This window comes from Cryptotermes secundus, unplaced genomic scaffold (genome assembly GCF_002891405.2).
Source record: "Cryptotermes secundus unplaced genomic scaffold, Csec_1.0 scaffold599, whole genome shotgun sequence".
NCBI lineage: Eukaryota > Metazoa > Arthropoda > Insecta > Blattodea > Kalotermitidae > Cryptotermes > Cryptotermes secundus.
In genome coordinates this window covers 26,600-53,865 of record NW_019730109.1, presented here as the reverse complement: position 1 = coordinate 53,865, position 27,266 = coordinate 26,600, and the positions used below count along the sequence as shown (strand labels likewise).

The 27,266-nt window shown below is 38.1% G+C and overlaps 1 protein-coding gene across 2 annotated transcripts in view; it reads right to left on the bottom strand.

The window, feature by feature from the left end:
- Nucleotides 1–6,820: 6,820 nt before the first annotated feature.
- LOC111866179 (DDB1- and CUL4-associated factor 6) overlaps nt 6,821–27,266 on the bottom strand; it is a 32,294-nt gene continuing 11,848 nt past the window's right edge. Inside the window, exons 7-15 of one of the 2 annotated variants that reach the window (XM_023854872.2) lie at nt 26,677–26,854; nt 25,173–25,863; nt 21,932–22,062; nt 20,194–20,328; nt 17,442–17,517; nt 14,557–14,691; nt 11,912–12,164; nt 10,056–10,161; nt 6,821–7,210 (exon numbers count right to left, since the gene is read on the bottom strand). In XM_023854872.2, coding sequence (XP_023710640.1) covers nt 7,143–7,210; nt 10,056–10,161; nt 11,912–12,164; nt 14,557–14,691; nt 17,442–17,517; nt 20,194–20,328; nt 21,932–22,062; nt 25,173–25,863; nt 26,677–26,854 — 1,773 coding nt within the window. In that variant the 3' untranslated portion in view covers nt 6,821–7,142. The remainder of the gene's footprint in view (nt 7,211–10,055; nt 10,162–11,911; nt 12,165–14,556; nt 14,692–17,441; nt 17,518–20,193; nt 20,329–21,931; nt 22,063–25,172; nt 25,864–26,676; nt 26,855–27,266) is intronic. The other variant, XM_023854873.2, reaches the window with a different exon arrangement.

Sequence of the window (27,266 nt, the reverse complement as noted above, 5' to 3'; positions counted from 1 at the left end):
ATAATGTACTTCCATTTGAATTTAGTTTAATTAAATTACATGGACAAATTCTGAATACGAGGTGCAAAAAACGTAATAATTCTGTTTATCGTAGTTTTAAATGGGAGGCTCATGTAGCACGTGCATGCTCTCATTTACGCTTTTTCATATATATGCAGCTTTCAGTCTTAGAAACATTTCCCTGCTACGACCTATACCGTTCACTCGGTTCGTTCCGCGATCCACGCTTCATTATGAATTTTTGGAATTCGCACATCTAAATAGCGCGCATACTCGACTCCACTCCTCAGAGTACTGTTCAATACTATATTTATGTGTCCGAATGTCTTCTATATTTTTTCATAATATTGTTTGCCTTTCAAACAATAAAAGACTATCCCAGTCAAGAAGTTTACCGTCAAAATACAAAAATAACTGTCTACAGGTTTATCACGCCTCGAATTTGATTAAGAGGTACCAGTAATTCGGAGGATCTTACTCCAGTTTAACACTGGGAAGAAGGGTGCATTGGGTGATAATGGTAAACTGATGATGGCTGTCTGTTTTTTTCGAGGATTGTGTCACATCAGAACCCGTCTTACGAAATCTGTAGGATATGTTTATCTCCACCACGTAGTAGTAATTTGTGTTATAAATTGTCTAACAACTAAAGCTTTAGAGCGCTCTGCACTAAGCAGGAAGTTTCTTAAATTTCAGTCTCATTACGACCAGTAAGAGGAGACGTTTCCTGTCACAATCGTAAGGCGGTACAGTCTCGAACGAAAGCTTACAGACTTGGCAACAGATGCCGTTTAACCAACTTCGGTATGCGAACCGATCTTCAATAACGAACCATCCCTATGCAATATAGTATCTGCTTTGTCTCTCTGCCATTTCCATGATGACATATGGTTTGGTAGATAGATACTGATATCTCGAAGCAACTTCTGCCTCTACCTTGAATATCCAGATCAGTTATGACGCCTCTTCTACACTGAAAATGGAGCTGGTTTCTTCGAAACATTGATACCTGCCTGCCTGCCTACCTACCAAACTACACGGCTTAATATATCGAGAGACAGTGTTCTTTATAGTTTTTTTATTGCTAGTGGGGTGGGACTAAGTCCCTTGTACTGCGGCCACTTCTGGCCTATTGTACCAGCCCCAGATGATAGGTGAGGGTGATTGTGGAGCAATTGGTGGAATGAAGATTAGCAGGGGAAACCGAAGTACTCAGAGAAAACCTGCCCCAACGCCACTTTGTCCACCACAAATCCCACTTGACCCGATCCGGGATCGAACCCGGGCTGCGGCGGTTGGAGGCCAGCGACTAACCGCTTGAGGTATGGCGCGGCCTGTTCTTTATATTTACTATCGTGGAAATGTCAAATCTCACACCATAACAAAATTCTATGTATGTGCACAGGTAAAATGGATTACTGTACAATTGTGTATGTGTGCATAAACTGTGTTCAGAGTACTTTAAGGTTATATAATAATTTTCATTTATGTAATTTTCTGTAATATGCATTGGAGTTCACACAAAATTTATGAGGCTGGCAGAAGTTTAAGATTGAGTATGACAGAGAGATAAAATAACAAAATAAAGTAGTTATTCTAAAGAAGCATATTATGTAATAAATATCTTGAAATATGAAAGTTATTTAGACAGCTACAATTAAAAAAAAAAANTAGCAAGGATGAATAAGTCACTTCTATTACCCTACACTTTTACATAATGCTAATACGCAAAAATGCAACTGAATTAAAAATGTCATGGTATCCAGACTGACAAGGAATGACATAACTAACGAATCAGCTACATTGTATACTGTCTTCTTTGGATGAGTAGAGCAGCACACATTCATCACAGGTGGCACAGGTACTTGATGAACCAAATTGTATGACTAGAGGCCAGTGGATTTCATTATGTGGCTAGCAGATTTAAGTAATTTTTCTGAAGTCAAATATCCTACAAAAATGTCTGTATTAGCTGTATTAAGCAGAAGGCAGGGAGCTGGAAAAGTTCAGATGGCACAGTAATGGGCTATAGGCTGGATGACCAGGTTCCTATTCCAAGCAAGGGCAAGAGATTTTCCCATACTCCACAGCACTGAGACTAGCTTTGGGGCCCACTCAGTCTCCTCCCCAATGGGATAAAGCAGCCAAGGCATGAAGCTGACAACTCACCTCCATCTAGTGTTGGGGTCAAGAATGGTGGAACTATACCTGCACTTCGCCATGTGTTTTCATGGCATGGTGTTTAATGAAGCACAGAAACAACTTAACCTTTATACATTTATTTAGCATAATGTAAGAATACATATGTGTGGTGCCTTGGCAACAGATATTTGAGATGAAGAAGAAATCTGTCTAGCAAGCAAACAAGACCACACACTGTATACCTTCAGCAAACCTGAAAGACAGATGAGCAGAGCACATTTAACTATACCTAATGGACTAACACCATAAGCAATCAATTAATTACATGGTGCGAAGCCTTACTTGAATAGCAGATATATATTCATCTGGTCAATAAATTTTTGTTTCCATGGAAGAAACAAGTTCACAGGAGTGAAGCACTGGATTCTGTCCTGTATCACTTAAATCCACTTCACATTTTCAGGGTTTATTTCTATTTGTTGTCTCTGAGGTATTTCCAGATCTTGCAAGTTATCACTTCCCACAAGGTCTATAAGTTTAGTCTGTGCACTTTCCTTGCTTCCCAAGAGCATGCTACATATAGAATTCGAGGTTCTCACAGCAGTGGTTATGAAGGGTTCTATGTTTGGGAAATAATGTTTCACGGTCCATTGAAAGTTAAGTGACATTTCAGAGGAACATGTGGCCTCCATCTTCAGGGTTGAAAAGTAAACCAAGGAACAAACCAGAATGAATCAGGCAAAAAAAAGAGTGTATAAGATGTTTGTGGCCTCCTATAATGTTTTTGTTTTATTAAAAAACGAAAATCGTCAACCTCCATCACATGTGTATTGCACAACTGTCCCAGCTCATGCTTAGTTCAGCAGGACCCACTGGACAGTGTGTCATATTTTTTAAATATAAATTCATATTTCCAAATTTAAATGTCTGCTAGTGCCATAGTAGTAGGAATTTAAATCTGGCCAATGAAGGTTAAAAGGGATGGGGAGAGAGAACTGCAGATAAGTTAAAGAAGAGTAGGAATGAATATAAATGGCAGGAGACAAGCAATGGGATGGATCAGGTGCAGACCTCTATTATATCATGAAAACATGCAGCAATGGAAGCAACCTGGACAAACCCTATTGTATGGGATTCCTCTCTAAAGATATTATTAATCCCAAAATACAAATTAAATATAACAACAAAATTATTGCCAATACTATGGAACTAATGTTTCTTAGGCTAGTACTTCACAATAATCTGTCTTGGAGGAGTCATACCGATATGTTGGCATCCAAATTAAACAAAGCGTGTTATATTGCAAGAGCAATCAGACCTTTCTTATCTTTAAATTCCTTAAAGGTAATCTATCATGCTTATTTTCAGTCAGTTATAACATATGGATTAATTTTCTGGGGAACTTCTTCCCACAGTATGAATATTTTCAGACTCCAAAAGCGAATGGTTAGAATACTAATGGAAGCAAGACCCAGGGATTCTTGCACAAATTTTTAAAGATTTTAAATATACCGCCTCTAGCATCTCAGTACATACTCTCCTTGGCTCTGTTTATGGTTACCAATAAATCATTTTTATACAAAATTCTGAAATTCATAATTTTAATATCAGGAATAATTCTAATTTTTTTCAAGTAATGGCTCACTTGACGATGTTTCATAAAAGTCCCTCCCTCCTACAGAGGCGTTAAGATATATAACCATCTTCCAGCTGACATTAAGGACTTGGCATGTGATATTGAAAGCTTTAAAAAGCATTAAAAAGTATTTGCATGAGCATTCTTTTTATACTGTGGATGAATTTTTATGCATAAAACTAGATAGTATTTCTGATGGTAATAGTAACATCATTGTATCAGTATTTACAGTGTTCCATTCTATGAATTTTTTATGCATAAAACTACGAGGGTTGGAACTTTAATAGTGGCAACTATTTATTTACAACTGATACAAAATAGATGCAAGTTTCAAAGTTTTACTGTCCTTCAATGTAGTTACCAGCATTGTGTACAACCTGTTGCCAGCGATGTGGAAGTCATAGAATACCTTTAGCAGTGCCTGTTGTGTTGATAGTTCGACTGGAGCGGTGTACTGCCTGAAGAATCTCTGGAACAGTTCTGAGGCAAATGTCACAAAGTGGTTCCTTTATCTTAGGAATCAACACGCATGCATATGATGTGGGAAGGGAGAGTCCATTTGCTCTGAGGTAAGGTAGGTATGTAACTAATGTGTGGTATAAGCAACATTATTTGGTTCTGTTGCATGGCGTCTCTACAGCAGTTTTGCCGCTAATAAAGTCCAACCATCGCAGATAAGTATTTCTGATGGTAATAGTAACTACATAGTATCAGTATTTACAGTGTTCTATTATTTTTATTTTTTTCTACAAAATCTTTTAACGATTGCATGTCTTATTTATTTATTTATCTATCATTATTTATTAATATTGTAATGTCTTGTATTTTTGACTTTTCTATATCCACTGGTTGTACCGGTATGGATCAACAGAATAAATTAAAATTGAATTGAATTGAACCTTTATATTTCCAAGTCATGGACACCAAAAAGCAGTTTACTGTCAGCAGTGTTGATGTCTTTTCTTGCCTGGCATTGCATCTGTTTGTGGTATCACCGCAAAATGATACTCCCTACATAAAACCAAAATTCAGCATCAGTCACCTCCAACCCAATACAGCCAGATCTGTTGACCCCATAACCTGACCACTGGATCATGTCATTTTGCAACTTGTTATGACTACTTTACCTCAGACATGTTTCAACACTATCCTGATACTGCATTTTCCTTTCAAGAGGTTTCCCCACCAAAAGCCTTGCATGCTATTTTCTCATGGCCAATTCATCATACACACACCCATAATACAACTATGCTAATACTATGGTATATGACCTACAGGGGCCTAACACTAGTAGAACCAAAGCCCAACAATGGACATGATCCTAAGACAGTTTCATCCACCTCACATTCACGTTCCTAACAAGTAATCTTTAACATTATTCTACATCTCCTACTTGGAGCCTGCAAGTGGCTTCTCCACCAATATTCTGTACATATTTCTAGTTACCCCCATCAAAGAAACATGTCCAGACTATGGCATGCATAGTATAATAATAGGATCATGATATCAAATAACATGGAAAAGTCTAAAAGAGTACTCTAATGAAGTTTCTAACTGTGTTCTTATACAGTTATCACCGAAATTAGAGTAAATTATCGATGCTGTCATATCATCTTACTGTAAAAGCTTTTAAACTAAAATAAGTTCAAAGCTGAATTCATAAAGTCTATTTACCTAATGTGTAGGCTTCTAGTTCTATGAATTTTGTATTGTTAATATTATATTTTGGAAATGTGAGTTCATAACCCAACAATAAAATACAATTTAGCTCATGTGTTGGCTTGCTGCACTTCTGGGAAGATGGTCATGGAACTGAATCCTTCTTGATTCAGAATTATTTATATTGCAGGCAACTATAAATAAGTTACAGAGTGCTGTTATATGCAACCTACAGATTTTCATACTAAACTTGCAGGAATGTTTATGTCTTGTCTTCATACTAAATTTCATATTCTGAGCTCCAATAGTTCCTCCATTATTGCTGTTAAAATGAAGATGAACTGAACAGTTTCACACAGCTACTGTGTGTTATACATTCCACAGGATAATTAACATAACCAAGGATGGTTTTGGACATCAAACTAAGTAAAGTCCATATGAATATGTACCTCAGAGAGCATTCCTTAAAAACTCACAGCAATTCTAATTTCAAATTCCACAGCCACACCTTCAATAGTTCCCAAGTTCAAAAGGGTGTGTATAAGAAGAAAACAAACCGAAGTGCTGCTAATAACCGTTTCTTTTTCCTTTCTTACAAAAGGAGCTTGAAACGGCCTCCATGTCTGAATACACAACTCAGCTTTGTGTGACAAACTCACAACTCTTTGTATATTCTGGGTGTATTCTTTGCTTCACTTGCAAACTGTTGAATTCAAAGCCACAGTTGATCTCTAGAATCAACTGCATAGACACAGAACTTGATTTTAAAATATCCCCACAGACAAAATCAAGAGAGTTCAAGTCATGTGAGCATGCAAGCCTATTCAGCCCATTACTTAAAAGAGTTTCGTGGCAGATGGATTTCAACAGCAATCACACACCACAAGCAAAATGCTCTCAGAACGTCTGTTGTTCAGAATGTGATAGCAGAGCTGACATTTTCTAATGGCTATAACTTTTTAAGGAATGTTGATAGGGTATATGAATTTTAAAACTTATTTTCATGTCCAGACATCATCCTGTATAATACAGCATGGAATAATGAGGCACACTGCATTGAACGGCATTAGGGTCAGTCTCAACCCCACAAATATGCGTATCCTCCATGACATTATTAGTAACTGAAGAAACGAAATAATACAATTTGGCCTCCAATGGCATAATATTCATATCAAACATTCTGAAAATCAGTCATTTCATTCAAAACTTAGGGGGGGGGGTGACATGCATGTGCGTGCAGATGCACACACAAAACGAGTGCAACCACAGCAGAGCGTGCATGTGCATGAACAGGTGTGCACACACTCTCTCTCTCTCTCACTCACTCACTCATGCACGCACGGACAGAAACACACATACAGCATGGAGATATAAAACACATGATAACATATTTCTTAAATATTTAATGAATAAAGTCTACTGAGTCAATGTGTTACTGATAAATACAAAACATGAACAAAAACAACTTCCAGCATGATAATGTACAGATGAAATAACAAGAAAACATAACAAAGTGCAGTACTTCATGAAGTAATTTTGAATATTAGCATGTAATCAAGGCTAACATTCTTGTTTTGTGTTTATACTCACAATGATAAAACACTTTAATATGCAACAGGCATATAATTTATTATTATTATTGTTGTTGTTATTATTATTCACTTCCATCTTCTCTCTATTTCCAGTTGATTCTTCCTCTCAACTGTTAATTGCGAGCCCCAGAATCTTCCCCTGAATTCTGTCTTCTTCCATTTCTGGTTCGATTCCGTGCTCCTGCAAACAAACAGAATAAAATCTTGAAGTTGCCTCTATAGTAAGAGGATTTATTTATGAAAGTATTATTTGAACAGTGATGGGACTTGGATCTTCCCATATTATTCACAATCTCCAACAGAGAAGTCCAGTCTCGCTGGAAATGAGAGAAGTTGGAATGTGAAAATTAAAGTGAAAATGTATGCTGATACCAAATAAATTATACAGTATTAATCTGCTGCTCCAGTACAGTCAACTGAGCAGGCTAACTTTGAGTTTTGGAATGCTTATAGCAGAATATCCACTGAAAAATACCAAATCCTTGACCAAGTAAGTGGATTCTGCATTATAACAATATCTCAAGTTAAGTGACTTTGCCCAAAACCAAATTCCAGTGTTGGGGCACCCACTGTATTCACAACATGATTTGGCCCTCTCTGACTATTTCATGTTCCCCAAACTAAAAATCTCTGCAAAATATCTCATTTTGTCATTTTGAATCATTTAAAATCATCAGAGCAATGCAATAAGAGAAAAAAAAAATAAAGATATCCTTGTAACAGGCCGTGAAGGCCCATAGTGTTGTGATATGTTGAGGGTCTCACATTATCTAGACAATCGGCTCAAAGACGGTGTTAAGGTTGTCAGCCTTATGCGCCGGCTGTGCTTTACTCCCCAGGAAAATTATTTAATTCCTTCCTGGTATTCATTTCTGTTAGAGGCTGAGTCAACCCCAGGGACATAGTGCGGCTGGAAGGATTAGGTCAATTGAAAAAATTCAATGACCTCATCGGGATGGCATAGTGCCTCAACCAAATACACTACCGTGTGCCCCAGCAATAAGAGTAGTACATGGAATTTTAGAAAATGATTTCGATCCCAAACATGGTCAAATCATTTGAGTGCATGTATAACACTGAAAGGCAAGTTACTTTGAAGATAATCATATTCTCTAAAGGTGACAATACATACACAGCAGATGCAAGAAATCACACACAATTCAATTCTAGTATTCAACTATATGAGAGTGTCATTGTTGTTCGTGGATTAACTGCTTATGAGTTGATTAAAATAACTGTGGAGATGTACAAGGAACAAAGACAGCGTGGAAATGCTTTCAGACATATCGGTTAATGGTAACTTCCAATACAATGATGCATTAACTGCAAATGGAAAATAATGAATCTCACACAAATTTAAAATTGTATATGTTACACTTAAATAATAGTGTACTGTAATGATACAAAACAAAATGCTCCCGCTTGATTCAAGTTAAAACTCATACTGAAGTCTGCAGTTGTGTGCGAAATAACACATATGCACAGCCTATTCAATTTGAGTTTTAACTGAAGTCTCAAATGTCAGAAGAGGACATGTGGTGCTATTTCCTCTCCAAGATCTCATGCCTGAGCCAATTCATCACTAGAACTATCACATCATACACTACTCTTCAAGAAACACTGTTTGCATATTTAATTATTCTGTTTATTGTTCCTACTGTTATGAACGACATTTCTTTTACTCCACAACTAAAAGGAAGATGTTTTAGAAAAATATTTTCAAGTTTACTAATTAGATCCAGTTTCTGTTTAATCATTAACACTCTACTTTTAACATACTGCAGCGTGTTGTGTGTCACGCTACAAATAAGTTCACGCCGTTCTTTGATATATCGAATTTATTCCGTTCGCTCGCCTTACACACACTTTACAATCATTTCCACTTGCAGTGTTACAATTACTGCTTACAATATCTCGGCAGTAGTGGACCCTCCTCTCTGGCGGTTGTTCCCACTTCTGACACCAATGTAGCGTGTTTTAAGTTCGATATCCCACTTTGGACACCAGTGTAGAGTGTTTTAAGTTCGATATCCCACTTCTGACACCAGTGTAGCGTGTTTTAAGTTCGATATCCCACTTCTGACACCAATGTAGCGTGTTGTGTGTGTGTCACACTACAAATAAGTTCACGCCGTTGTTTGGTATAGCGAATTTATTCCGTTCACTCGCCTTACACACACTTTACAATCATTTCCACTTGCAGTGTTACAATTACTGCTTACATCTCGGCAGTACTGGACCCTCCTCTCTGGCGGTTGTTCTAAGACACTCTTTTTCGAAGGCTGGATAAAGACTCACTTCTTAGGTGGCTGGACAAAGACTGTCTTCTAAGAAGGCTGGATGAAGACTGACTTCGTAGGCGGCTGGACGAAGACTGACTTCCTAGACGGCTGGATAAAGACTGGCTGCTTCTCGTCGAAGCTGGGCTATTTATCCCCTCAGCCGCTGCTAGGCAAATGAACCCTCTGTTATAGCAGTTGAAACGTTGCTTTGTTGGTTCCGCGATTCCTACGCAATGACCCATTGTTATTGCGTTGTCTCTGTGGGAACGCTTCGCGTATTCGTCGTAACCGTGGAGATTCGATGTTCTCAACACAATGGCTCACTGTTGGGATTACAGTGCCGCTATTGTTACTTCCTATGCAATGGTCTGTTCTAGCATTTCCATAGAAGTGACTCTTCTGGATTCCCAACACGTTACAATACATTAGGCATTCTCTTGCACCATGATTGCTGTAAACAGCAAGTATTTGCTATCCAAGCATGGACTATTGGACTGCCTTTGGAAAGTGGCAATGTGGCTTATTCTTGGAATGGTTTATGAGAGATGAATATTATAAAAGGGCAGGCTTATAGCTGGAAAATGGGCAATATAGAGAAAGTAAAGCAGGTCAAAAGCTGGTCTTGTCACTGCTGACATCGCAAACTTTTATACAAATTATATGAAAAGATCTTGCACTTAGTAAGGTTTGGGATTCAAGTTACTTTTTAAAGATCCTTCAGTGCCTATAACACATTAATCTTACCTCTTCTAATCTGGTTGAGACATGCCAGCATACGGATCATGAAGGAAGCTGGGACAGTAATCGTGTCTTTTGTCTCCTCTAGCATCACTTCATTCCTCTCAGTCAACTGGAACACAAACACCCATACACTATATGTATTTACTGAACCAGCATGTGGCAAGATGTCTTCATAATTTCTGAATATATTTTGATGTGTACAACAACATCACAATGGTCAGTATGATTATGGCAACACAGTGCAGTGACAAAGCACTGCAGGCACTGGTTGTAAGTAGTATAAATTCTGCCATTAAGTGCATCTGTCAGAAACAGCCTCTCTGTCATTCTCATTAATCATTTTTATGAAAAATACTTATTTAGAACTTGTTGAAACCAGTATTTTGTATCTTTTCAGTACAGGATGTTATGATTGAATTCTGAGTATGCACAGCCACTAGTATAAAGTATCTGCAACTTTAACATAATTGACACTTTTGAGTTCAACACATAGATTTAAAGACATTTTAAATATAGAACATCAGATTTATATATCAACAAAGTGCACAAACACTGAAGCACAAAATGCCTCATTCCTCATGATTGCTTCAATGAATACAAAAATTAAGCAATGTCTGATTTACCATTAATAACCATCTCAAAGTACTGATTTTAATGGAAATGAGAATTTAAAAATCTAAATTCTGTAAGCTGGACAGAATTAAAGCCTCCAGTTCTTAGTTTCTGTATGCCCATTTGTTAACAATATTATATTTAAGCATCCTGTTGCACTCTACACGACAAATGACACAAACTCCGTCCTAAGTGTAAACAATATATATTATATGTCTTTGATCTTGCTTTCTTCTACACTACATGTTTCGGCCTCTAACAGCCATCATCAGGTGTATACTCTTATGTTGCTGCCACACTGAACCCAGTCTAAAAGTTAACATTTAAAAACACATTGTTACTTTCTTCGTTATTATCAACATCTACCTCGTTGATATCTGCCTGGTATGTAGATTATTTTGCACACGTCATACCAGACATACCAGACAGATATCAACGAGGTAGATGTTGATAATAATGAAGAAAGTAACAATGTGTTTTTAAATGTTAAATTTTAGACTGGGTTCAGTGTGGCAGCAACGTAAGAGTATACACCTGATGATGGGCGTTAGAGGCCGAAACATGCAGTGTAGAAGAGAGCAAGATCAAAGACATATAATATATATTGTTTGCACTTAGGACGGAGTTTGTGTCATTTGTCCCATTTGTTAAGGCTGCCATATTTAAATATCTTTTAGGACTGCACTGCAGCAAAGAGCATTTTCAAGAACAATGAATAAAGTAATGACTGTATAAGTCCATTACCTTATTCACGGTACACAATTTTAAAATTTAGGGATATTTTGCCTTTAGATGTTACAAAAAGCTTTAGTTTTTACTTTGCATATCAGTTTTCTGTGCCTTCATTTTTACTACCTGCTCTACCTACTATAAATTTTGGGTGAATTCCATTCCAGAAACATCACATGGACACAGCAACCAAGAGACATCTCCTGTACTTACTACAGTAACATTCCTTTGTAGCCTGAAATCAGATAGCCTGCCAGCTTCTATCAAAACACCTCATGGATGAGATTACTCCCCATCACCTATGAAAAATTAAGTGTCTAGGACACTGCATTCAAAAACCATTATCCTCTTAATTTCCCTGAATTCCGTGTTTGCTCTCTCTCCCTCTCTCTCTCTCACACACACACACACACACAGATATAGAAAGAAACAAAGGAAGCTCATGATGGAAATTATATTAGAGGTGCTGGATGCAATTCTTTCAAGAAATGTCATTTTAATTTTGCTCTCCTACTTACAATAGCAGCCAGATCACTGTCAAAGCTGGGTTCTTCATGAAGTGGTGCCCATAATTTGACATCATAGTCAATGCCTGATGTAGCTAATAGAGGCAGGACAGGATGGGGCTGAAGACAGTTAACAACATGATGATCTGCTTCCAGCAGCATTATCAGCTGTCCAGAGCAGCGATTCCATATAAACACATGGCCACAATCTGATCCTGAGAGTACGTAGTCAGTACCCCAAAATGTGGCTTCCTTAATCATTGTCCTGAATTAACAGAGAGGTATGCTGAATTGTAGTGGCTATCAGGTACCCAGAATACACTCATTTAACTACGTGACATGTATACTGAGATAAAATGAGGGGGGCTTGCCACATCATCCGACATGATTTACTGGTATATGGATCAAGTTTGCCAGGACCTGAGCAAGCTCATTAGCCTGGGTTTCAAAATTAAAATTACTGAGAAGCTAGAGACTGTTTGATGTTTAAATGATCTTCATTACTGGCAAGCACTGCAGCTGCACATGCAATACTTATATTCAATTGTATACTTCTTTCTTCTAAGAGGTTAACAAGTGGATTGACTGTTCATGTTATACACAGTGTGTACAGGTTCGGTTAGGGCTGTGTTCATTAAAAATATAAGACATGAATTATTTTCAAAATTACACTCTTTTTATTCAAAATAGTTTCCTTCTGAATCAATACACAGCTGGAATCGATCGAAAAGTTTTAAAAAACAGTCACTGTACTCCTTTTGTGGAATCGCATTTAAAACTGCGGTACATTCCCTTTTGATGTCTTGGATGGTGTCGTGACAGTCTTCTTTCATCGCCAACTTAACTTTTGGGAACAACCAGAAATCTGCTGGAGCCAAATCTGGTGAATATGAAGGATGATCAAGGACTGTGAAACCTTTCCTGGCCAAAAAATTGCACATGTTCAATTTGTGGGGTGGGGCATTGTTGTGGAGGAGCGACCAGGAACCTTGCTCTCGATATTCATGTCGAATTCGAAGAATTCTCACCCACAAATGATTGAGGACTCCGAGATAATAATAAGAATTCAATGTTTGACCTTCTGGCAGAAATTCCTTGTGAATTTTTCCTTTGGAATCAAAGAAAACGATTAGCAGTGTCTTTACTTGACTCTTCTGCATGCGCACTTTCTTTGGTTTCAGCTTCATTGGTCTTAACCATGCTGCACTCTGCCACTTTGTGAGAGGGTCATATTGAAAACACCATGTCTCGTCACCAGTAACAATCAATTTTGTAAATTTTGTATCACTTTGGGTTGACCGTAACATGCCTTTGCATGTTACGGTCAACCCATGCCTGGCATGTTTTCCATCGCCTTACGGCGCGTGCAGTACAAACCACACATAGACCTTCCGTTTGCCCAAATCCTCAGTCAAAATTTGATGCACAGTACATTTTGGTATTCCCAAAAGCTCCTCGATGAGTCTTGCAGAAACATGTCTGTGTGATGCAAGGATTTTGGTCACTTTTTTACATTTTCTTCAGTGCAACTTGTTCTCAGCTTTGATGCATGTGGAACGTTTTCAATTTCCTCCTTGCCATCACAAGATATAGCATACCATCAAAAAATGTTTGAACAACTCAAGCAATCACTACTGTACACACTTTTCATCATTTTGTATGCTTCTTCAGCTGTTTTGCCTAACTTCAAACAAAATTTGATGTTGGCTCTCTGTTCAACTGCCATTTTCCAACAAGCGTCAGAACACTAGTGTTACATTCAAGGTCGGAACACTGATGCAGCAATGCTTGCGCTTTGAAATTATAGACAGCCACAGCTGAAACTTCAAGAATCTTAATGCCACAACTCACCAACAGATGGCATTGCAGGGAAAAATTAAAGAAAAACGAGTGCTAACAGAACCTGGACACACTGTGTAGGTACCAAAGTATATTTAGTATTTTTCCCCATACATAATATACATTTTGAAAACGTGGTTAAATCTACAGCAAAGCACATACATTAAATTCAAACCATACAGAATTTCAAAATTCTTAACTGTATGAAAACATGATACAAAAATGTGTTGTACTGAAGTGCAAAATATCAATATGATATAATCTTCAAAATAAGATGGGCATGCCCAGTGGAAGCACCCTTAAATGTCTTACAAACTGTTGGAGACTCTTAATGCAGCTGCTACTTTAACAGATAAACTTTAATGTCTCAATTACATGAAGTCCTAATATACACCCTGCTGAAGTCTCAAAGGTAAATCTGCAACCTGTTCATAAAAATCAAACAAAGACTATCAGAATGATAATAGAAGAAATTGGGAAGGATAAAGAGAGTGTTCATCAAACTTTAACAATCAGTCTCAAATGAAAAAGGTCTATGCTATGATGGTACCAACAAATTGTACTGTTGAGCAGTCTCTAATACAAAAATTTACCCTTCCGATGGAACATCCTCCCTCTTCCTCCACGTTAGCTCCCTCTAACTTCTTTCTATTTCCAACTATAACCTTTGCTGAAAGGGGTTCATTTTGAGTTGTTTGAGGTGGTCTTCCAGCATATGTTGCTGGCAGACTTTTAACATACTACTAAATAATTTGTGCACTTTTTGGACCCGCCCCCCCAACACACACACATACATCCATTACTGCAAATTATTGTACCTGGCATTCCTGTGACCACTGTATTTCTGCTTCACAGCTGGTTGCAGGATGCTCTGCTCATCAAACATGATCTCTCTGTCATGTCTTACCGATGCTATTGCCTCATCCATGTGTTCTTCAATTGGATGAATATATCTGAGCATAAAACAAATAATTCTGGGTACAATGCAAAGAAAGGGGAAGAAATGACAAATCAACTATTTCACACAGAGATACTGGGTTTTCAGACTTTGTCCATCTTCCAGATTCTAAATAACTAAGAAAAAAAACAATGTTTTGGAAACTGGGTGNGATCTGTTTCCTACCTCAGGTGAGGGAAGACACCTACTCTGTTGGGTCCCTGGACAACTGATGTCACAAAACACTAAGGCTATAAACACCCAAGCCTTAGTGTTTTGTGACATCAGTTGTCCAGTGATTGAAGCTAGCTCTTTCTAAGGGACCCAACAGAGTAGGTGTCTTCCCTCACCTGAGGTAGGAAACAGATCCAGTTTCCAAAACGTTGTGTCCTTTCTTAGTTATTTAGAATCCGGACAATGGACAAAGTCCGAAAATGCAGTATCTCTGTGTGTTATACACCATCGTCAGAACCCTATAGTATCTAAAACAAATATCTGTATCTTAATATCCAAAACATAATAACTTCAGCCATAATTTTAACAATTAAGAATTACTACATAGTGCAGTCAATAACTTTGTGGATTGGCCTCACAGTGGTGCTGTTATGTACTACAGTGGATATGTGCAGCCACGAGATTGTGCCATGTCCGTTCTTCCCTTGTCTCAGAAGCAGTTATGAGCATGTGGTGTATTCAGAAAGAAAGTCAATGTTGTGAAAGGTAGTCTGCGAGCCGCGGAAATCAAGAATGTTGCAGTTTGAGCAATGGGAAAACATCAAGTTCTGCCAAAAATTAGGCAAATCCACTACCAAAATGTTTCAGATGATCAAGCAAGTGTACAGCAAAGAAGCCTTCAGCCACAGTGCTGTGTTTAGGTGGCACAAACGTTTTGCACAGGGGAGAGACAGTTTGGAAGATGAAAAGCATATCGGTCAGCCAAGAACTGTCAGAACTGAACTCAAGATCCAAGATGTTGCAACACTGGTGCGTGCCAACCGCTCCCAAATGAAATTGTAGCAGTAGCAGTAGCAGGGATCAGCCATGATACTTGCCACAAAATTCTGTCTGATGACCTGAACATCTCTCATGTTACCCAGCACAGTGTTCCACAAGTCATAATGCAAGACTAATGTGATGATCACATGCGCATTTGCAGTAGCCTGATCGATAGTGCAGACAAAGCTGGGATGTTTCTCAACCCGATCATAACATGAGATGAAACATGGCGTTTTCTGTATGATCCGCAACCGAAGCGAAGATCAGCCACCTAGAAATCACCATCATTGTCAAGAAAGAAGAAACCACGAAAGGACAAGTAAGAAGGCAAGGTACTGCTTGAACTGGTTTTTGACTCATCTGGAACTGTTTACATAGAATTGATCCCGGAAGAAGAAATTGTAAACAAGCCCCACTAAAAGGAGATCCTTTACCGTCTACACAATTAAATTTGTCGTATGTGTCCTGAGCTTTGGCACAGGAAGAAGTGACTGTTGCTTCATGACAAGCCCCAGTACATCTCTCTGTGCTTATCCAACAGGTACTGGCAAAATAGGTCACCCTTTTGCCACACCCTCCATACTCCTCTGATATTGCACCCTGCAATTGCTTTTTCTTTCCCTGCTTGAAAGAAAAGCTATATGGGCATCGATTTCAGTCAGCCAAGGAGATCGTCACTGTCACAAGGGAAGCTGTACAGAACCTTCCTGCAAATATCTTTCAGGGGCTATACCAATATTGGCAGACATGCACAGCAGCCAACAGCAACTATTTTGAGGGAGGGATATGGGTAAGTGCATGCGAGTATCTTGTAATATGGTGCAACAAAACCACAGTCCATGAAATTATTGACTGTAGTAGTATAACTGTTTCATACATTTCAAATATCTTGCACTCAAGTTTCCTTTTTTTTTTCCAGTTCAAGGTTCAAATTACTGACTCCCTACAAAAATCTTAAATGCAAATATTATTGCACTCACGAACATAACAGCCAGGAAAATGCCATCCCTCCTGAATGATTTATGGGCATTTAATCCAAGAACCGTCCACCTGATTCAGCTGTGGGACACTACCAGTCCACCCAATGCCCAGTCCCTACTCCCTGGACTTACAAGACCAGATGAAGGCCTGAGAATAATGTCCCCCTCATGTAGCTCTACAGAGCCAGGAAACTGTATCTCCAGCATTAGCTTTAATACCCTCTTGCCTGAGGATGTATATTCTCCACACAGAGGCAAAAGAGGCCCAAGCCTGATGGTGGGATCTGCAGTGAGTATTTTATGGAGTATCACTGCACTTAGAATGTCAGTGATTCCCTGACAGATGATCATCCAACTCTGGGCTTGGAATGCCTAACTTTAGTACCTCATTTAAGCCTTTTAAACAAAAGGATTTCATTCTGCGTTGTTAATTAAATATGCAATAAAGAGTATTACCTTATGGGATGTGATGCTGTGTAGGCAGCATCACATCCCATAAGGTAATACTCTTCATGGTTGCTGCAGTGAGAACCTTGTATCCAGCACAGACACATACTGGTTTTCCAAAAATTTATCTTGTATTTAATTTCTCATTAGCATCAATAAGTGAAGTTCTGTGTTTTCCTTTACAGTCCTGATACCGTCATCCACTAAAGTAACATACAATCAGAGTCTAGAAATCAATGCCTTCCATTTCGTCCACTACCTCCTAATTTTCTTGATCCTCCATAATGGTGTAGACCATAATGAAGGTAAAACATATTCATAGCATATATTTAACTAATACTACCTTCTGCTTTCAGCAGTCATAAGCATGGTTTCATCATCACTATCATTATAGTCATCTTCTCCATCATATCCAGTACCTGCAACACGATGCAGTTAGAAAATAGACCATGTACATATATGCAACATACTATTTATGAAAGATATTTGACAGCTCTGATGGCAGTATCTGCATCAGATTTTGAATTCCAGTTAGGATGTTAAGAACTTTCTCTTTGCCACTGCAGCTAGGATTCCTCTGGGACATCATCTCTTTACCCATATGTAACAAAACAAAAATAATTTACTTTTATTATCATGACAGTGGGGATGGTCCCAAGGGACCAAAACATGTATAGCTATACATCCAAGCTGGATGGTTTATCATTCCTATTATTACTAAGAGTGTCATCATGAAAATGTCACATACTTCAAAAAATTAACTGCTTTCTTTATAAAGTCTTCTAATTATCACTCTGTGATTTCAGAAGAACGTTCTGTCTCATCTGAACATATCCTAGTCTTATACATGGACAACTTTACTGTTATCACTTACTAGAGTAGCATATAACTAGGTTCCCTTTGCTGAACAGAAAGTTTATTCTAACACTTCAACTTTGATGAATTTGTACTATGTATGTGCTATTCCATTCCACTTGAACTTTTCAATTCTATTCATGATTACTCACCCTCACAATTAAGAGTCACATAAACCCAATTTATGACAATGCTACTAATTAATTTACTAAGTCACAATTGTTATATGCTGCTTTGTCCTGAAATCTAGCACTTTAAGACAATATGCCCTCTGTAAAATAATTAACATACATACAAAGATTCTGAGATATTATATATATCTAAAGTATACTGAAGTACTTGAACTGTTGCCCCTTTTGGTTAGATTTCATACTGTCCAAAAACACACACATGGCAAGTTAAATTTAATAAATCCTTAAATCCAACACTGACCCTTATGATTAAGTGAGAATTTGAGGCCATAAGCCAATAGAAATAATGGGGTTAAAGAAAGCAGAGAAGAACTACACTCTAATAATTTAATGTCACAATCGTTCTGGACAATGAGCTGCTTTTTATATAAAAAAAAAGGCTTAACCTAAATTTCAACCCCATGAAAATTAAGAAACATGATAATAAAATTCACTATATATCATAAGTTTTACCATCCATAAATCCAGGATGTACATTAAACTTTATTAAACACAAAATGGAAAACAACAATAATGCCAGCCAACACTGCTCTTCAGAAATGTATATTTGTTAAGAAATTCAGGTCATATGTGCACATTCATCAGTGATGTAACAAGATATAATCTTGCCACTGGTTAGAATATGCAAAAACCTCAGTGACAAAAAGGGAATGGCTGACAGCATGGCTCCTACTCTGTCACACTGTTGTGGGAGCTGGGGGATCAAATTTCCTGACCTGATCAAAATATTGAGATTCCCTCTTTGCACCCTCTGGCATGTTCTGGAAACTGCTCAGCTGACACCAAAGGCCAAAGTCACTCTCGAACCTTCCCAAAGGGTGACCACACTCATAATGTAACTGTAAAGCCTTTGTCAGAGTCAGTTCAGTTTAGTGCAGCAAAGAAGCAGACGAGTTCACGCCATGAGTCAGTCTGTGTTTAGTAAGCCAGCAAATTATAGCATTCATCAGTTTTCAGTTCAGTGACAAGAGAGAAAGAGCCAAGCAGTGGCACTACAGTGAAATAACAAGTGGACAAAGAACTGGCCTCAAGGGCATAAGTAAGGATGGAAGTGTGTGTCGCGGCTTATTCTGATTTCAGTTTCTCTGGTTTTTGCTCAGATATCTCCTGCATACTGCAGAAATAGAGGACAAAAATTGCATGCAAGGGTGTTACATAAGTTATACTTAGGTATGAGAGGAATGTTCTGTGACCTTAGAAGATAATTTTAGTTCAAGTGAACCACAACATAAGTAAAAAATTACACAGAAAACTTTCTTAATAAATTACAATTTCTAAGTTTTGCTCCATGATTTTTATTAATTATAAGATTTCTGCATTATACCATAGCATGGACTACCCACTTTTTTCCTTATTTCAAGTTCAATTTTAAGAAGTCTTCAAGGTATAAAGGCTGAATTAAAACTGTGGAGCAACTATTCACAGTTCATGTTCAAAACTGTGCCTTTTATGTGACAAACTTTCCTTGCACTAATTAAAAAATTCTCAGTTGAGGTCCTACAAAAAAATTTCATGAGTAAAAGCAATTAAGTAATGTATTTCTAGACCCCTAGTCAGGGAATGCAGTAGCACAGTTGGTTGAGGCACTATGCTACAAGATAGAAGGTTGTGGGTTCGATTCCCGATAAGGACACTGTATTTTTAATTGGCCTAATCTTTCCAGCCACACTATGACCTAGGGGTCAACTCAGCCTATAACATAAATGAGTACCAGGAATCTTCCTGGGGGTAAAAGGTGGCCGCACATAAAGATGACAACCTCACTGCTGTGAGCCGACTGACTGAATATGTGGAAGTCTTGATGTATCACAGCCCTATGGGCCTCCATGGCCTGTTACAGGGATAGCTTTACCCTTACCTTAGACCCCTAGTCACAGCTAGGATCTAGATGACATAACACAGTTGTATTTGGCTAAGCACATGATCGAAAAGATGTACGACATCAAACTAGATACGTCTGCACAGGGAGGATGTCTTGAGCACATAAAACAAACCTTAATCTAATTGGAATCTTTCCAATTTTGAAATCGTGGCAAAAACTCTGCCTACCACTGGACCTGTTGGTTGGTTCCTGTATGCTAGGAGACATGACTTGACTAGGTCCTGGCACCGCATCAGTCGTCTCCAATTCATACTGAAGGCTTGATGGTGGACTGGGCACTCTCTCTCCTGCACCCATTTCTACTAGCAAAAGATAAAGAATACTAGGCATGTGCGAGAACCATATTTTCAGACAACTCCAGTTTGAACAGAAACCCCCTGCCCCCTTCCATAAATTTATCAAAAATAAAGATGATTGCTGTTTTTGACACTTTAGGTTCTTCACAGAAGTGCAAATTTTGATTGTGGTCTCTTGGCTGACACCATACAGTCTGGTATGTGGTTACCAGGGATACTGTCTGCATCTCTAGGGTAAAAGTCTGTAATCTCTAATGTTAATAAAAAACAAAATCATGAAGAATCATGCAGAAATGAAAATAAGTTATGCTTGTCAAGGTTCCTTTTCCTCACATTCACTGCTGATAACAGATTTTCCATATATACTGCATAATTTGTACATTTAAGTTAATATTTTGGGTCTATGAGATATATTGAACTGAATGAAGGCAACTTTGATGCATACAGTGCACTGTGAACTGATCAGAGATATAGATCAGATACAAATTTAACTGTTTTCTTATTCAAATGTTCATAACATATTATTCTGTAATAACAATCTGACTTATGATCAATATGTTTATATACAAATCATCAGAAGATTTGCAGGGTTTGAGGTTCTCACAGTGATGAAGAGTTCTGTCTTCTGAGATATAATGATGTGCAGTCTGTTGACAGTCAACTCATGTTTTGGAGGAACATGTCACATCCTTCTTCAGGGTCAAAGAATAAGCCAAGCAAGAAACCAGCATAAAGCAGGGGTAGCAAAAAAATTTTGGTATGGACTATACAGTTACATCTCATAAGACAGAATTCTTCATCAAATGATTTCTTTCCTTCTCCATGACAAAAGATGTGAGAAAATATTCCAAATAGCAAAATATTGTCACATGTGTGGGGTGCGAGTGATGAAAATAACTTGATTGCCCTAGCACTTAAAATCACTATGAAGACTTCCTGCCATTTCTTGTTCAATCACGCTGGAACCTCAGAAATCAACTAAAAATTCTCCAGGACCATGACTCAAGCAACTGATTTTGTCTGTTATAAACCTTCAGCATGGACCCCATAGAAAACACGTCACATGTCAGTTTGCGAGTTCACTGGTCCATTACCAGCACTGGGCATGTCGCAGATGACATAAAAAACAGCCTCATCTAGTGTTGTGTAACCTAGCAAAGGACTGCTTACCAAGAACCTGTCTTCATAGGAACTTCTTTACCAACTCGCTGCCTAGCAATGGGTGTACAGGTAACAATATGTAACTTCAGAATAACTAACAAATCAAATAAATGTTAACATAAAACAGGATATCCACCCTGAACTGGAAATTCAATGGGAAATTAAGCTGAAAATGTTATTTCAACATTCACGTCACAAAACTACACTGACCTTTCAGAATGGTGCAGTGGTAACGCTCATGGTTTGTCTTCAGTTGTTTGATTCTTGGCTACACTAGTGGCTATCCCATCTCACCATAAGAATACCAAGATCAGATCTTAAAATGTGCTACGTCACCTCCTTTGAAATCTTTACAAACCTGCCTTCATGTTCATAGTTCAGACTACGAATTAAGTAACTTTACACTGCACGCATTTGATACAGCTCAGTTTCACTATCCAGTAATCACCTTGCAGAGAGTTCCTGCTGCTGTTTTCATGTAATTCACGGCTCACCTCATCACCCAGACCAAGAGATATTTTAGCACCAGTCGAACTCTTGTCCGAATATAACAGGCTGACAGCTGGCTCACTCCCATGTCTGAAATTCAGATTCATTACACAGCTGATGACAAAATTCCTCTACATCCACTAGCAGGGCTCTCCAGAAATAAAGTTTACATCCACTTGCCTGCAGCAGGCTTCACACAAACATTTTGGACATATTTAAAAAACTCAGTACCAGGTAACAACAGTAATACATTCTTCAATTCCTCTTTTTCTATACATTACAATTAGTCACCTATTTATTTAACTTTTAATACATTTAGACTAAGGCTAAAAATACATTTTTTTTTATTGCAAGTGGGGTGGGACTAAATCCCTTGTACTGTGGCCACTTCTGGCCTACTGTACCAGCCCCAGATGATAGGTGAGGGTGACTGTGGAGCAATTGGTGGAATGAAGATTGGCAGGGGAAACCGAAGTACTCGGAGAAAATCTGCCCCAGCACCACTTTGTCCACCACAAATCCCACTTGACCAGACCCAGGATTGAACCTGGGCCACCGTGATGGGAAGCCAGTGACTAACCACTTGAGCTATGGTGCAGTGCAGCCATTAAAAATACATCTGTCTTCTGTTTTTTGCTCATGCCAAGTGGGCAAGTATTTCTGAAGTCACATTTATGAATTAAAACAAATTCTCTTCAATGCTAGAATCCTATTTTTAGCCTCCTACAATCCTCGAATTTCATGTAAGAGTAATTCGCATCTACTGCGCAAATGGAATATATGGACTTTTCTTGTGACAAATTGAACAAACAGTTTCAAATTTTTCAGTCAAATTTGGATGTAAACTGAAGAAAAGAAATGTACTAAGTACAAAACTTTTCAAATTCAGTCATATGGATAACACATCCTTCAATAAAAAGTTAGGTTTTCCATGCTCAAGACAGATGTTTATGTAACCTGAAATTTGAAAATTTGTCAACAGATAAATAGTATTCAGAACTGATATGGCTTCGGGTTAAATTCATACTAACAAACTGTCTTTTAAGGCTTGCTGGTATAAATAAGCAATCAAGGATAGTCTTCCACATATTCCTGACAAGTGAGTACCATTAACATGACCACAACATTTATAACTTCAAAGACACTCCCAGTACCCAAGCCCTGAGAAAACTTATAATTACTAGAACTTGCAGTAAAGGGCATTATGAAGGAAGGAGGAAGCTGCCTAGCATGAGAAGAATAAGATGCCAGACATGGTGCCTGGTTTTAGATGAAGCAGCAAGGTCAGTTATATCTCTGAATAATACAAAACTGTTGGGGTAATATTTATGTAAAAGGCAAGAACAAAATGGCACTTGAATGGAAATGAAGCTTCAGTTTTTAATGTGATCACAATAATTGGTTAGCTATTGAAGCTAGGTATGCAGAATTTGGTACAGTTTGTGAATGTAACCGCTCTATATGTGAAATTTTTATCAACACTTATACACATGGCACAATGAAAAATTAGAAAGATGTGTCTGACAAATGTAACACCAATAAAATCTATATTAAAGTAATTAGTTCTTTCAAAAATGAAGGCAACAACAATAATAATACTCTGTAATAGCAAGCAATAAAAATTTTACCCAGCTGTAATTTGATCTTACGACCAAATGCACACGAGTTCAGAATGCTAGTACACAAGATAAATTGAATTTCATTACTGGATTATAAATTTGCATCATCCGAATATAGCATTGTCATTTAAGATCTGTATGACTAGAAGTCAGTGAAAGTGAAAAGTAGGCCTTATGACTTCTGCTCAGAATTCTTTGTTATACTGATGCTGCCCCTTAATGCCACTCTTCACTACAATAGTGAAAACAACCCTGTATACACTCCAGTCACCTAACAATGAAACAAACACATCTAAATAGACCAAAATGTCCAAAATGGAACTTGGTAATTACACTACTTATTTATAAAAGAAAAACAGTCTGTGTTTCAATACCAGTAAATGCTGTTAAGGCTAAGAGTATGATTAAGCTGTTCGATGCTTACATGACATGTTAACATGATTTAGTATGGCTGTGGACATGCCATACGCTTCTACCACATGTTGTGATAGCATGGGCTTCTATTATGTTATCATATCTCTCAGCAGACACTGACAGCTAAGAATACTTTGTACATAACACTGATTAACTTCTGAAGCAACTAAACTGTTCTCACTATATTGCATGTGGGCAAAATGGTAAAGGCAAAGTTGTCCCTGTCCTCAAGCATCACACTATGAAGATAAATAGGAACAAGTGTAACATTCTAGGCTTTTAGCTTGGCACTAGATAAAGTCAGTGGTTAGCTCCAGACTCTGCCTGCTTCATCTCCAATGACCACTAAATAGGAACTCCAGTCCAGGTCTGGCTTTCACAGTGAAATGAAAGATCCCGGCCCCTTCAAGGACTTGAGCTCTGGACATCCAGCCCATACAGAGTTTATCCATGGATTTATGCCTCATTTCTTTTTCATTCCTGTAAATTACCACCAGTATATGGGAGATTTTAACTGCAGGTATATAAATTTGTCTTTTATTACAGAACATCACAGGGTGGAGAAATGGGAACAAATCTATGCGATGAGTGCAATCAAGCAAAGATTAATTTCCGAACATGGCCTTAAAGCATCATGCTAGTACACCAGTGATACTCTTCAATAGACAAAAAGAAAAAAGAAGAAGAAAAAAACAGTATGCTTCCCATGAAATCTGCAGGTATCTTATAATTTCCCACAGCATTAACTACATAGCCTTAGCTAAAGTAAATCATTAATTAGTGTCTGAAAGTACACAGGTAATGTACTGAGTCATCGGAAGCCAGGATACCTCAGATGGTATAGCCACAAGGATAGAGGTTACAAAACAAAGCGATGAGGATTTGATTCCTGGCAGGGAATAGATTTTTTTTCTCGTCTCCCGAGCATTGAGACTGGCTCTGTGGCCCATCTAGCCTCCTACACAATGGGTACTGGGGCTGTTTACCTGGCAATAATTGGCAGTGGCGTGAACCCTCACCACTCATATAGATCTGGTGTCAAGTTAAGAACATCAGAGCTGTATCTCTACTCCAGTGTATGTCTTCATAGCATGATGCTTAGGTAACAAAGGACAGCAACAATTATAACTTTACTTTTACATTTAGTAAGTCTCATGTCAAAATTACCTTTCAATAAATCCCTCTCTCATGGTGGATAACTGATCCTGTAGGTTACTGATATTGTGATGAACAAGTTCAGAATCCGGCATCAACATTGAAGCTCTACTGGCACTGGGACCATCACTGAAGTCTTCTTGACTAGGAACACTTTGTTCAGGTAACGTGGTTTCATCACCAGTCTCATTTCTCTCACTTGAACCTAATTTGCCACTGGATATAGGCTGTTCAGCTGAACATACATTTGACTGTGGTACTTTGGAAAGGTCAAGAACATTGTTACTTTCAGCTATAAAGTCAGTTACTTCATGTTCACTTGAATTATTATTGGAAAATGGAACAGATGGCATATTGTTACTGGAAGGAACAGTTTCATTATCGGAGTCTACTGATTCAGGCATTGAGGAATGGACAGGTAAAGAAAGTGGCGGCACAGAAACAGAGGTGGATGACAAAGGCTGAGATGTAAAAGCAGTCTCATCTGAAACAAGCTGATGTGGAAGCATGTCAGGAGAGGGTTCAGTTGTCTGTGATGTGACTGACTGAGCTTCCCCCCCTTGATTCTCATCCCCTCCTAAAGAGTCCTCACCACCTCCACTGAGAGCTGCCCGTGTTGCTGGGTCATTCAACATCCGTGACAGAACATCAGTCATACGTTGCATTAAAGTAGCATGCAGAGTAGGCCGTGCTTGTGCAATTTCTGAAATACATGATCAGATATTGACAATTTAATATAACATGTGTAACTTCAGTAGAACTGCATTAGTATATCTAGCACATTATAATAGTGTCCTGTTGATCTGTTTTTGGCTTTATCTCACGTAGCCTGTCTTACATATTCAAAAAAAAAAAAACAAAAAAACAAGTCCAACTGTGTTCAAGAATGAAAGGTATATAATAGGTCAGTCTACATGACAATACCTCTGGAAAAAGATAAAATAGGCACTACTGTATCAACAAGTGTTCTATTAACTGTTGGAGGCAATGCTACATGTTTCCACTAGGGTTGCTGATGTTGGTGTTACCACTGTTAGTCCCTTGTTTTGTTTGAGAAATTGATTATTAAACTACAAACAGTTCTGTTACAGTTACCCCACATCATAACTATCATTACCAGAGTGGATCAACCAAACAACACACAAATGGATATGTAGCAATAAATACTTTTAATCAATATTTTAATTTTAATTTTTATCTTTTCACTGTCAAATTTAACAGCAAGTTTCAACTATATGTGAACTGCATTTAAATTAAGATGTATTTGTTTGCATATGAACTCACACTGATTAATGAGGCAATTCAGGGACTAATACCAGTATTCTTGTACACCTGAAGATGATCCAAGAAAAGGGTCAAAACACGTAGCATTGCCATCAACAGCTATTAAAACAAATGTAGACACAGTATTGCCTATTTGTATCTTCAGAATTACTGTTGTATAGACATACCTTTCGTATGATACACAATGGGAAGCACAGCACAAAAGTTTTCTTAAAAATACAACAGTTTGTACCTCCTCGACGGCCACCTTCCCTCTCAGGGCGGGCATCAGGTCCAGTGTCTGACCAATCCCCTCTGAGTCTCAGTCTCCGAACAGGTGCAGAGGTTCCTTGAGTTCCTTTTTTATCACACTCCTGCTGCACTGCAGAAGCACCATTAGATCCAGACTTAAGCTGAATGCCACCATGATCCTGATATCAACAGGCAATCACATCCTTCCATGAGGGCATACCAATGAAGAAATAAATGTATACTGTGGAATAAATATTCCGTACATAATTCAAGGCATTCTGGACCCAGAAGTGCTCACAGAAGGAGAAACTGAAAATTAAATTATGAGCTGAGCTTTAAACATTTGGTAACACACTGTCTTCTCAACCACTTCCTAGACACATACGTGCCGCACTATCCAGCTTCAACAGCCATAAAACAAGACAACCCAGCAGGAATGTCAGTGTAATCATCAAAACCACTACTGACTTCATATGAACAGTAGCAAACAAGAACTGAGGGGAACTTCAGAAAACGGTTGCATCAGTGCATAGAGAACAGTGGCCACCACCTTCAAGATATTTTGTTTAAAACTACATGATTTAAAACTTT